The sequence below is a fragment of the Phodopus roborovskii genome, unplaced genomic scaffold (genome assembly GCF_943737965.1).
Source record: "Phodopus roborovskii unplaced genomic scaffold, PHOROB, whole genome shotgun sequence".
Lineage (NCBI taxonomy): Eukaryota > Metazoa > Chordata > Mammalia > Rodentia > Cricetidae > Phodopus > Phodopus roborovskii.
In genome coordinates this window covers 26,179,678-26,192,968 of record NW_026126567.1, presented here as the reverse complement: position 1 = coordinate 26,192,968, position 13,291 = coordinate 26,179,678, and the positions used below count along the sequence as shown (strand labels likewise).

At 35.6% G+C, this 13,291-nt stretch overlaps 1 protein-coding gene across 1 annotated transcript in view; it reads left to right on the top strand.

Annotated features, from left to right (window-relative positions):
* Window positions 1-13,291, top strand: part of Csmd3 (CUB and Sushi multiple domains 3) — a 1,059,412-nt gene that overhangs the window by 990,946 nt on the left and 55,175 nt on the right. The window contains exons 50-53 of the mRNA XM_051202442.1: window positions 137-325; window positions 5,187-5,372; window positions 5,937-6,131; window positions 7,573-7,746. Of these exons, the coding sequence (XP_051058399.1) occupies window positions 137-325; window positions 5,187-5,372; window positions 5,937-6,131; window positions 7,573-7,746 (744 nt within the window). The remainder of the gene's footprint in view (window positions 1-136; window positions 326-5,186; window positions 5,373-5,936; window positions 6,132-7,572; window positions 7,747-13,291) is intronic.

The following is a 13,291-nucleotide window of genomic DNA, read 5'->3' as shown; positions in this document are numbered from 1 at the left end:
ATTGCACACATAAATATGTACGTATCTCTACATATAATGTGCAGTAAGTATTAACACATAGAATTGTTTATAAGCTTGGATGACAGAGAACTTCTAATTGTTAATTAAGCAATGATTATTTTTTCCCTTTGAAAAGCTTTCTACTGTAGCACACCAGAATCCCCACCACATGGATATATCATCAGTCAGACAGGTGGACAACTGAACAGTGTGGTTCGTTGGGCTTGTGATAGAGGCTTCCGACTTGTTGGCAAGAGCAGTGCCGTGTGTAGAAAGTCCTCCTATGGGTATCATTCCTGGGATGCTCCAGTGCCTGCCTGTCAAGGTGAAGTATCTCATCCCAAAATAGAAAGAGGCATTAAGGAAATATACACCTTACTTTTTCTACGTTAAGCACAAAATAGACTTTATCCAACACATATATTTAGAAGCACATCATAGAGCTGTTTCTGGAAATGAATGATGAAGACATCAAATTGACTTTGGGGGACATTAAGTTTGTTAACTTTTTCTTTATGTTATATAATTAATAAGTTTTTGCTTAAATACATATGTTATCCATGAGCTCTCTACATCAGTTCCTTCCTTCTTTATTTCTTTCATCTTTCTACACTTATGATTTATTTATTGGGAGGTAGGCATTAAGATAATATTGCCACAGAGGCACACAATGTCCCTCATACTCAATTATGAGTTTGCTGTCATCAATACCACTGCAAAAGAAGCTTCTCTGGCTACCACAGTCAGTGACAACATGGATCAAGGATTCCACACAGCCACTGGGGGGCTTCATGGAACTTGGTTGTCAACCTGTTCCTTGGTGGCAGCCCTGATCTCCAAGATATTCATGATCTCCACTGGCAACACAGACCCTGGATATCAACGTGGCCTAGAATCACTGACACCAACTTGCTCTCTGGCACAATATAGAATGACAGGCAGCAGCAGCAGCAGGTGTCACAGACACAAGGATGGCCACCAAACCATGGGGGTCTTTCCAGCTAGCTTAATAAAGAAAATTGGCCATTCTTCATCTTGGATATCTTGTTGCTGCTCAGTGTCAGGGTGATCATACTGGATGGCTGGGCAGCACATTGCGGAGTAGAACCTGCATAAGTTCTGGGCTTCTGCACATCACCGTCTCAGCCCCACTATATTTCTGTTGCCTTGGCATTCTGTAGAGAAGCAACAATGTCAGCCTCTCAGAGATCATTCTCCTGAACAAGTTGTATTCAGATTTTCTATTTTTTTGAGCTGGGAAGTTGTATTATTCAAATTTCTTTATAGGAACTATATGGCCTTAGAAGCTGTGGTTTACTTAGTCCAGCAAAGGCTGTCATCCAATGTTGCAGTAATTTTTCAGGCCACTATGATGGGTATTTCAGTTGGTCTTTAGTATACCACAGAGTCCTAAAGAAGAAGCCTCTTACACCAGTGAATCAAGAGTGAGAACAAGCAGGCAAAGAGAGAGATAGTTGACCTGGCATAAGCATTGAAATCCTCAAAGCCTATCTCCAGAGACACACCTACTCCAATATGTCACACCTTGTCATTTTTCCAAATGGGTCATCAACTGAGGACTAAGCATGGAAGTGTATGAGGGGCATTTTCATTCAAAACAACATAGAAATTGTAACTGAGATACCTGCAAACAAGATTTTTGTCCAATCATTCAACTATAGCATAGTTTACTCTAGCTCTAAAATATAACCAGTTTTTCTAGACATACCAGGAATTTATACTATTTAATATTTTATCATCACCTATGTTGAACATTGTTTATATGTTAATGTTCATGTACTTGTGCATGGGTGGCATGTATACTTTCATATGTTACTATGTTCGTGAGTGAGTGTGTGTGTGTGAGTGTGTGAGTGTGTGTGCGTGCATGTGTATGTGTACTCAGTAAATACCTGATCATTGGCAAGGAGTATTGGGGGAAAAGAGCCTATTAAAATTACAATTACCCACATGAATATATGTAAATATAAATATTGATGAAATAGATATCATGGGACTATTTACTTTTCCAACAGTAGGTTAGAGATTATGTAATTATAGCAAGGATAATAACATAATTGAAATTGCTTATGTAATTTCTTGCTTCAGCATTACTTTTCCATTCAGAATCTTTAGGTCAGGAAATTACAACAGATCAATCCATTCTTTAATGTTGGTTCTTCTGTTCAGTTTTACATTGTTTGTATTGACTTAAGTTATACTTCATTATGTTACATTCATGTATATATATATGAATGAAGTACATGATGGATTGTACAAAATAAATAATAAGCTTGTTCTGAATTAAAGGATTAAGAGACAGAAATGGTCTTCATAATATTTAAATGATACACACTTTTCTGATGAACAGAAATGACCTCCATAATATTTAAATATAACATACTTTTTTTTTCTTTTCATTGCTTTTTCTTATTTTGCATATCAATCCCAGTTCCCTATCTCTCCCATCCTCCCATGCCCCTCACAACACCCCCTCCCATCCCATTCCCCACCCACTCCACAGGGAGGGTGACACCTTCATCTAAATCTGTCAAGTCATTTGGGGTAGGGCTTAGGCCCTCCATCCTGTCTCTAGGTTAACGAAGTATCCCTCCATGGGGAATGTGCTCCCGAAGTCCTTTTGTTCACCAAGGATACATCCTGGTTCCTGTCAGAGGTCCCTTAGACTGACCAGGCCTTCTAACTGAGATCCATGTTCAGAGTGTCTGCGTTAGTCCCATGCTGGTTTCCTAGCTATCAATCTGGGGGTTCATGAGCTCTGCCTTGTTCAGGTCAGCTGTCTCTCACAGGGTGTCTGTAGCCTGGTCTTGACCCCTTTGCTCATCTCTCCTCCCTCTCTGCAACTGGATTCCAGAAGTTTGGCTCAGGATACACACTTTTCTATCCCTTGTATATTTTGCTCTGTTGAGAAAAGTATTGTAGAATTATTTACATGTGACCTATTTCAGAATCCAAACCTATTTTGATTTTTAAAGTAATGCATTAAAGTACATATACCAGATGATACAAACTAAGTCTACTTGGTGTTGATGTGATACTTATATAATTATATTAATATGTTTTAATAAGCATGACAAGTGGAGGTACAAATATTATTATTTTTTCCTTTCTATTGAAAAAGAGCATTTTTCACAGATAATATATCCTGACTATGGTTTCCCATCCTCTACTTCTCCCATTCCTTTCTACTTCCCCTCCAATTCCTATTTTCTCCTTTTCTGTCTTTCATCAGACAACAAACAAGCATCTAATGAGTAATACTAAAACAAAACATAATATGTTAAGATACAAACTAACACATCAAAGTAGGACAGAACAAACAAATAGGAGAAAAAGAGCCCAAGAGGAATAACAAGAAAAATGCACCAATATCTTCACACAGTCAAGAACTATATCACAGAACTGGAAGCCAAAATATATACAGAAAATTCTGTAGGGTAGAGAGATAAAATAGGCAACTAAAATAAAAGTAACATGAAATTTTTTAAAAAAATAAAAGATAACAATGACAAGACATTATGTGGAACCTCCAAAGATGTCATTGAGTTCCTTTTATTGTTGTTTATCTACTTCTGGCCATGTAGCCCACCCATAAGAGTAGCTTCTTTCCCTATGTGACTCCATTTGAAAAAAAAACATGAATTTTTGTTTGTAAGTGGTTATCAATTAGAGGTAGCTTCTGGATTAGGGATAGGGGTGTGTGATTACTTCTCCTTTTATCTGGGACAGAACAGTACAGGCTCTGTGGATGCTGCCTCGGTGTATGTGAGTTCATGAGTATTACTGATACTGATTTAGATGGCCTTGTGTTCTTGATGTTCTCCATCTTCTCTTGTTTTTAGGATCTTTCTGCCTCCCTTTCCCCTGGGTTCCTTTACTCCTGAGGGAAGGAATTTGATGGAGACTTCCCATTTTGGGCTATCTAAAATGTCTCATTCTCTGCTTAATGTCTGGCTATTGGTCCCTATATGTGTTCTCTGCTGCAGGGGAAAGCTTGCTGATGAAGCTGTGCTGTTATTTTATTTTGCTTTATTTCTCTTTAGGAAAGTACTGTTTGGTTTTATATTAGGTACCTGGGTTTTCTAGCCTTTGGTTCTTGCTTATCCAAAGCAGTGTTGTGTATGGGTTCCAACTCATGGAATGGGGTTTACATAAAATCATATATTGTTTGTTAACCTCACAAGGTTTGTGCTATCATTGTACTGGAATATCTTGCAGTAGGACATCATTGACATCAATGTCTTTAAAGCTGGGTAAAAGATTCTTATTTTATTTATGGTTTTAAATGCAGCCAGATACTGGTTGGGGTAATTATATGATTATCATCTAGGATATGCAGGTTGTATAACTGCTGGGTAAACATGGACAAGAGTAAGTCTATAGAATTTCTATATAGTATTTTGAAATCATATATGAAAGCATATATATATACATATATATATCACTTCATGTGTGTGTGTGTGTGTGTGTGTGTGTGTGTGTGTGTGTGTAGATAGATAACTATGACAACATAGCATAGGAAAACTAATGCTCTCCTAAAGTAAATGTATTATAGTTTAAAACTAAGCATCTAAAATGAAATTTAGAAAGGTTCTAGCTATGTTTGAGAGAATGAATCCTGGCCTTCTATTTATCAAACAAGTCCGATGTGAACTGTACTATCATTAGTGCCTATCATACCTTGGGACTGTACCCGTGACAAAGAAACGCTTTGGGGTACCCTTATTCTTTTATTTCTGAACAACATAGGAACAAGAATTTCTACTCCCCTTACCTAGTGTTTAGTAATTATGGATTAGCATTAGCAAATTGGGCAATCTTACTTGTTCTGTAGACTGAGCACCAGGCATCAACAAACAACACCCAACTTGCATACCCACGTAGTCGTTATGAACACTAATACCAAGCTCGCGACTACAGAAAGGAAAAAGAGAGATCAAGAAACAAAGGAAGAATAGTATACAGAGTCACCAACTTAAATTCTTATTATCAGCTTAAAACAAATTATTCAAAATGTACAGTTCAGAAATGCTCTTTTGAGACCTACTGTGACTGTCTTTTGGAAGCATGATAGAATCACAAATAATTTCCCATGTTTGACAGTTAAAGATTTCATGAAGTTGTTTTGCATTCCCTGTTGCCATAATTGTGTGTGTTTATCCTAGCAATTTCCTGTGGGATCCCAAAAGCTCCAATAAACGGAGGAATACTGACAACAGACTATTTGGTTGGAACTCGAGTTACCTACTTCTGCAATGATGGATACAGACTGTCATCCAAGGAGCTCACCACAGCCACTTGCCAGTCAGATGGAACGTGGAGTAATCATAACAAGACCCCTCGCTGTGTTGGTATGCAAAGCCATTGAAACTTGCCAGTGGTGTGCAATTTGAATGTATTGCTTGAAACTGTGTGTGTACTGCTGACTTTTACAAGTAAATCCCTGAAGCGTTCTAGGATGGAAATAAAAGTTAATTTATAATCTCATTTGTACTATGAAAGACTGAAGGACAAGAAACATGCATTTTACTTATTTTTAGAAATTTCAAAATATGTGTAGGTATTAATTTTGATATTTTTGTTTTATGTAACTAAGCTTCATTTGTTTTATAAAATGGCATTTATTAATTAACTCTACAGAGCTTTTAAAAGTATAATGTTTGCCTTAGTAATGTTCTATTTCAATAATGTAAGCTCTAAGTTTATTATCAATAAACTAAACTTTGTCAGTACCCTGGGAAAAGAAATAATAAGTGATTAATGTGGAAATAATGAAGAAATGTTATTTTGTAGACCACAATAGAGAATGAACTAAGACAAAGGCAACATAAAGAATCTAATACATTTTGGGTATCTGAAAGTAATGGGATGGATACTTTTACTTTGTTACTATCAATATTCTTTCATTTGTACAGTTGTTACATGTCCAAGCATCAATTCCTTTACCTTGGAACATGGAAGATGGAGAATTGTGAATGGATCCCATTACGAATATAAAACTAAGGTGGTTTTCAGCTGTGACCCTGGTTATCATGGACTTGGTCCTGCTTCAATTGAATGCCTTCCTAATGGTACTTGGAGTTGGAGAACTGAAAGACCATACTGCCAAAGTATGCCTAGCTTAATTTAGAAGTTTTTGGGGGGGATTGAACTTCTTGAATTACTACTTTTTCAAAACAGAACCATCAATAATTAGAATGATTGATTCTCTCTGTCTTTATGAGTGTTCCCTTTAGATGGGGCATCTGACTGTTGATCCACCTACCTAGCCACCGGGGCTCAAATAAGCCTCCTTAGTACTTGGACATCAGGTGTAAACTATTGTTAACTGGTGAAACAATGTCATTAATGAAATTATTCTCATTCCACTTTAAGGTTTACTCATTATGTTTACTAAATATTTTGAATAAAATAACTTGTGAGATATGGCTGAAAAATAAAAGCTATATTTTATTAATAATCATAGTGTTTTTAACACTTGCTGGGAAGTGCTTTAGATTTTTTTATATGCATTGAATTTGTTTTTTTAAATAAAAGCAAATGATGAGTTAATGTTATAGACAAGCCACAGAGTTCAATGATCTCGACCTCAGGCAATCTAAAGCATCTAATTTCAACAGCATTGTTGTATGATATTTGTTCTTTCTGATTTTCAATTTCCTAAATAAGAAAAATATACTTATTTTGTAAAAGTGTTGAGATGATTTAATGTTAGGACATATTTGAAATACCTGATCCAGCCTCATGTGAACCTAAAAATATTATTTGATCAACTTGAAAATTATCAGTTTATTTGTTTATTCATACATATATATATATATATATATATATATATATATAGAGAGAGAGAGAGAGAGAGAGAGAGAGAGATCAGGGACTAATAAAAAACACCTAAATAAACAGAAGATAGTCAGTTGAAATTCTTCCTAACTTCCTTAGCTTTTTTGTTAATTTGTCCCAGAACTCATTAGATTAAATCATTCATTTAACCTGATCTGAAAACAAATCTATGTCAATAAAAGAGCACTAGACACCCATATTTTATAAATTAAAAAATAATGAAGTGAGTATATGATTTTTTAAATAAATTTTGTATGATTTTTAATAAATTTACACTAGACATAACTAACTATATCTCTAGCAGACATAGAAGTATCTGAGATAACATCTTGTAAGCATATGTGTGATTTATAGTTTTCTTTCTAAATCTCTATGCTAACATAGATTTTTGCTTGCTTTGTGGCATAAGATAATAAGGTTAAAAAATAATGACAATGAAAATAGATTTCTAGATGTCTTAGTAGCTTCAAATTCAGATACCTATGCTCAACCTTCAAAGTTAAAGGAAGACTTGGACTAATTATACTCTATTCAAACATAAACCTTAAATATTAAACTATGTCATTTCCACTTTCCATTCTCTCACATTTAAATTTGATTTGGAAATGCCAATTTTCAGATTTAAGAAAATCAGTTCAAAGACAACTCAAAATGTAAGCAGCATGCTAATTTTGACAAGTGCATTTTAACCATGTGTGTTTTGTTTTTAAGTTATCTCCTGTGGAGAATTACCAACACCTCCAAATGGAAATAAGATTGGGACACAAACTTCCTATGGATCCACAGCCATCTTTACATGTGATGTGGGATTCATGCTTGTTGGTTCTGCTGTCAGGGAATGCCTTTCCTCTGGGCTGTGGAGTGGATCAGAAACCAGATGTCTAGGTATGGGTTTCTAACTCACTTTTTACATTACTCCCTTCCCAAAAAGCCCACACAAGAGAAAACTGAACCTATTCCTTGACACAAAGTAGCAACTTAGATTCATGTGGGAAGGTTGTAAAAAAATCAGAAGAAGTTCAACCCTAACATGTCTCATGACAGAAAACAGATAACACTTGAAGTCATTCAGATAGTAACTTTTATTTTTCATTTTTTAATTTATGTTACATTATGACTATAGTCCTCCCTCCTACCCCACTCTTCCTCTCCTTTCCCATCCCTCTCATAATCTCCCTAGCCCACCCCCAGTCACAGGCAAGGGCTTCCCTAATAAGTCAGCATAGTCTGGCTCATTAGGTTGGGACAGGGCCCGCCGACCCCTCTCCCATGCATTAAGACAGAGCATAGCATCCCATCAAAGGGAATAGACTCCAACAAGCTGGTTCATGCACTGGAATAATATCGTGGTCCTACTGCCACTGAGCATGGCACCCCACCCTAAGGAATAGGTTTCAACAAGCTAGCAAATGTGTCAGGTTTGTATCATGGGGTCTTTAGCTAGTTCAAGATTCACAACTATCTCCCACATGCAGTGGCCTAGTTCAGTCCCCTGGACTCTCCACAGTTGTGGGTCTAGACTTTGTTTATGAGTTTCCATGAGCTTTGTTCAGCTATCTTTGTAGATTTCTCCATCATGTGTTTGGCCTCCCTTGCTTATATAATCACTCCTCTCTCTCTCTCTCTCTGTCTTCAATTGGTTTCCTGGAGTTTGGCCTGGTTCTTGGTTGTGGCTATCTGCATCTGGTTCCATCAATTACTGGATAAGGACTCTGTGATGATAGCTAGGGTATTAATATTAAAGGGGTAGGACAGTTCAGGCAGATAGTGTTTTTAATGAGAATCTTGTGGCTATTATGGGGGAGGCTTGCTTTTGATGGTGAAAAGGTACAACTAATTACGGAAAATATCTGTACATAGGAACTGGATTAACACTAGCCAGTTCATTCTAAGCTAAATTCAGTTCTCCTGTCAAGGTATTGCTCAATATGATTAAAGACGAAAAACAAACCTACACTTCAATATTCTATTTTCTTTTATAAAATGGCAAGATTAAAACCCATTTTTAATCTGGTTTTAGACAATTGGATTCTTTTCTGTACTTAGAGCTTTCTCCAAATTCTATTCAGAAACAAAACAAAAGAAAAGTGATTATTATCCATTTCCTTTTATTATACAAAGTATATTATGGTTTATATGACACCCACACTTGGAATACCTTCAGCAATTTCCTTGAAATTAACAATTACTATGATTTGTATTTGTTTTATTTATTCAAAAATTGAAGATATTACATAAAAATTTTAAGTGATAAATAATGTTTGTCCATTCACTTGCTATTTTATGTATTAATTTTAACACTGTTTCATAATATATATATTTTTAAAAATGCTATTTTAGAGTAAATGGTAGAAGAGTCTATCATTTGTTATATACCATATTTCTAATAAGTTTGAAAATATTTGCATGAATACAATAATATTTGAAATATAAAAGATTTAGTTAGAGTAAAATATTATTTTTAACAGCTATAATTGTAAAATATTTTTTTAATAGGGGAGGATTCCACAGTATCTACTAAAGACAACTCCACAAAAGGCAAATACAATTGTAGCATATTAATATGTGAATTAGTGATCAAAATGATATTTTAATATATCTGAAATAATTTTACTTATACCTATTTCAAGTCAAGATGTCTTAGTTCATTTATAAGTTGGACGATTTGTATGCAAGATGTCTAAGTAATATATTTTGTTACACAATTCACTTCATTGTATTTTATATTCTATTTTGTGATAGGTGTGAAGTTTTTGGATTTACCACCACAATTATGTTCTAACTATATTCCCTGGAAAAAGTACTAAAGAAATCTACACGAACAAACCATATTTTAAGTCTATGAAGACAATATCATTGTAGAGCAATATATAGTAATGGCTATATTGCTGGCACTTAATATGAATCTGTAATGGGGCTGTAGAGAAGGGATGCAAACAATGTAATCCTCCTGTCTTGCACTAGAATTTGACAAAAGTGTTCATTCACTGTCAAATTGTCCTTCTAACCCAGAAACTCTTGGTTTTTTTTTTTTTTTTTTTTTGATCATTTGTCTGGATACAGTGATTTTATTTCCTAGTTCTCAGTGATTTGTGTGCATTTCTTAGTTAGAAGATCAATCAACAGCAGATGCTTACATGTCTCTTATCCATTACAGAACAAGCCTTTTGTTGTATTTGCTTCAATACCCATCTATCTTTCAAAGCTTTAAAAAAATACCTGCCAGTGTACCTCCTCAGTCAATGTTAAAGTAAATCATATAATCAATATTTATATCTCAGCATCTGTATTATTAGGTACAAATCAATATTTGATTATGATTCTTACTTTTTTTTCTTCATATTTTTCTTTAGAGGGTCTCTCTTTATATATGTAAATCCACCTGCCTCTGACTCCAGATTGCCAGGATTAAAGGCATGTGTCACTAGCACGTGAAACTATGATGCCTACAAAAACACACATGTAAGGAGTAAGCTTTTCCTCCTGCTGCCGCTGGTCTTGTCCCGCCACCGCGCCAGACCCAATTAACACACAGAGACTCTGTATTTGATATAATTCTGTTGGCCAGTTACTAGTTTTTTATCGGCTAGCTCTTTCTTAATTATTAACCCATTTCTATGTATTTCCACGTGGTGTTCAAAGCGAGAGGCAGCTGGCAGTTCTATTCTCTCCAGAATCTCCATCTTGACCCTCCTTACTACTTCCTCTTTCCTCCTTCTCTCCTAGTCCCTCCTATCTTCCTTTCCTATTGGCCAGCAGTGCTTTATTCATTAACCAGTATGAGAAACAAATATACATAATGGCATCTCCCATCATCTCCTCTTTTCTGTCTAAATAAAAAGAAGGGATTTAACCTTAATATAGCAAAATATATAACACAACAGTTATCAAATAAGAATCAGTTAACAATATTTAGTCCATTAACATTCAGTAAGATTTAAGAAAATATTCCATCATCTATCCTATCTTTGTGTCTAAAGTCTAAGTAACTTATTTTTAATACTAAGGAAAACTATAACCATAACTATCTGTCTTTAACTCCCTCAAAGACTACAGAAGGATAGTATATAAACTCTAGAAATGACAGAGACAACTCGCCATGTCAGTCACCTGAAGTTCTTCTGTAATCTTCCATCTTCAGTCCATAGGCCATAGTGTGTCTGGCAGACTTTTCAGCAAAGCAGGAAACCTTAAACTGTCTTCTTGTATTGGCAGTTTGTCAGTCACTTTTCTCTGTGTCCTGCAGACTGTCTGGCAGACTCTTCCATGAAGCAGGAACTCTGTGGCAATGTCCATCTTGAATCAGTAGTCTATAGGTCCTGCATGTCCAGTTTATACAGCATAAAGTCAAACAGTCCAGACAAGAGCAGTATCTTGTCCAAATGGCTTGTCTTGCCATATTGGAAGTAAACTTCATAATGAGTTTCTTCAATGTCCATCTTCCTTTCTGACATAAATGGTGTTGCCAGGAGCAGTTATGTCTCATTGTCAAGAAAAACCCTAAAACATTTTAAATGCCATATTCTGTTGGTCTTTGAAAGGTTTGAAGAATTCCTATCCATCTCAAATACATCTCTATATATCTAGAAAACCTAACTAACTTAACTATAAGTTTTGACTATTATAGGTAACTATCTATAATCTGTACTAAATTATACATTACATTTCTAAATGAGCTATATAAACACAATACCTAAACAAAAGGAGAATATACACATCACAAAATTGGCCTTAAATTGTATCAATAAATGAAAATCCATTCCAAAACAAAGTAATCATATCTATACCATAATTCCCTTCTTACCTTTAAAAAGATATTGGTTGTGATCATTAACCATTTATAACCAACCCTATTTAAATGAAAACACCTTTATAAACAATATTTGGGAATTTGGGCGTCGTTCTTTCCAAACTACTTCCTGGTGATAGGGGGTACTGTCATAGGGATCCTAAGAAGACACAGAAATCCTGGCTGTAGTCTGCAAGGCTGCCTTGTTCAAGCTGTTTTGAATGTTGGATCACCAGGAATATTGTTTCAAGGGGTCTGGCTTGCTCAAACCACATTACCATGGAAGGAATCCACAGCTTTTCATTTTCTGTGGAAACAAAAATAGAAATCCTTTTTCCCAGTAGCTTGTCCTTAGACTTAAATTTTTGAGTCAAAGCATTTTTAAAATATATAAATTGAATTGATCTAGCAGCATCTCCTTTAACAGTTGTTGTTTCCTCAGCAATCAAACAATACAAAGACAATATAATATTGTACAGTGTCCAGATTTTTTCCATTTGTGGCTTTTTTATTACTGTGTTGTTGTTTTTTTTTTTTTTGTTTGTTTTTTTTTTTTTTTTTTTTTTTTTTTGAGACAGGGTTTCTCTGTGTACCTTTTATCTGTCCTGGAATTTACTCCGCATACCAGGTTTACTTTGAAATCACAAGAAATCTGCTTGCCTCTGTCTCCAGAGTGCTGGGATTAAAGGTGTGTGCCATCACACCCAGCTCCTCTCTGTCTATTTAAAACCATTTTATTTCTTTTGTCTCCCAAGCCTACATATATTTTAAAACACATTGTAAACCTTTACAGATTTTTTTTTTTTTTTATGTGAATCTGTCTTTACTCTAAATCTTTATCTTTTTCTGGCAACGAGTCTTTTATCTGGTAAACAACAACATTGCTAAAATGAAAGTCTTAGTTGTTTCTGCTGTGGTTTATCAAAGATGGCGGCGGCTATTTTACCGCCAGCACTGAGAGCTGTGTTCACTGCCTTGGTCTACATTGCCATCAAGCCGCATGTTGCCAGCTTGAAGATGTTGTCAGTGCCATTGCCAGCTCTTGTACATACCAATAAATTGTTAGCAATGATTTTTTTAAAGCCCTGTGGTGTTTTGCTGCTTATCCAGAGTCAGGAAACTTTTCTTAAAGGAGCCGTGCGAATATCTGCTTGTCTCTTGCAAAGCAGAGTCCAACCGAGAAAAATGCTGAAACCTTGCTTGTCTCTGGTTTTTTTTTTTTGTTTGTTCGTTTGTAAAACCCCTTTTTTAAGGTTTTGTTAAATTTTAAGTGGAAGTTCTTATTAGCCATGTGGGCGCCATATGTAAGGAGTATGGTTTTTTCTCCTGCCACTGGTCTGGTCCTGCTGCTGCGCCAGCACCAGTTAACACACGGAGACTCTGTATTTGATATAAATCTGTTGGCCAGGTACTAGTTTCTTATCGGCTAGCTCTGTCTTAAGTATTAACCCATTTCTATGTATTTCCACGTGGTCTTCTTACCGGGGAAAGGGGCCAGTGTCTTGTCTCCCCAGTCTCTCCATCTAGACTCCTCCTTACTGCTTCCTCTTTCCTCCTTGTCTCCTAGTCCCACCTAACTAGCTTTCCAATTGGCCAACAGTGCTTTATTCATTAACCAGTATGAGAAACATATATACATAA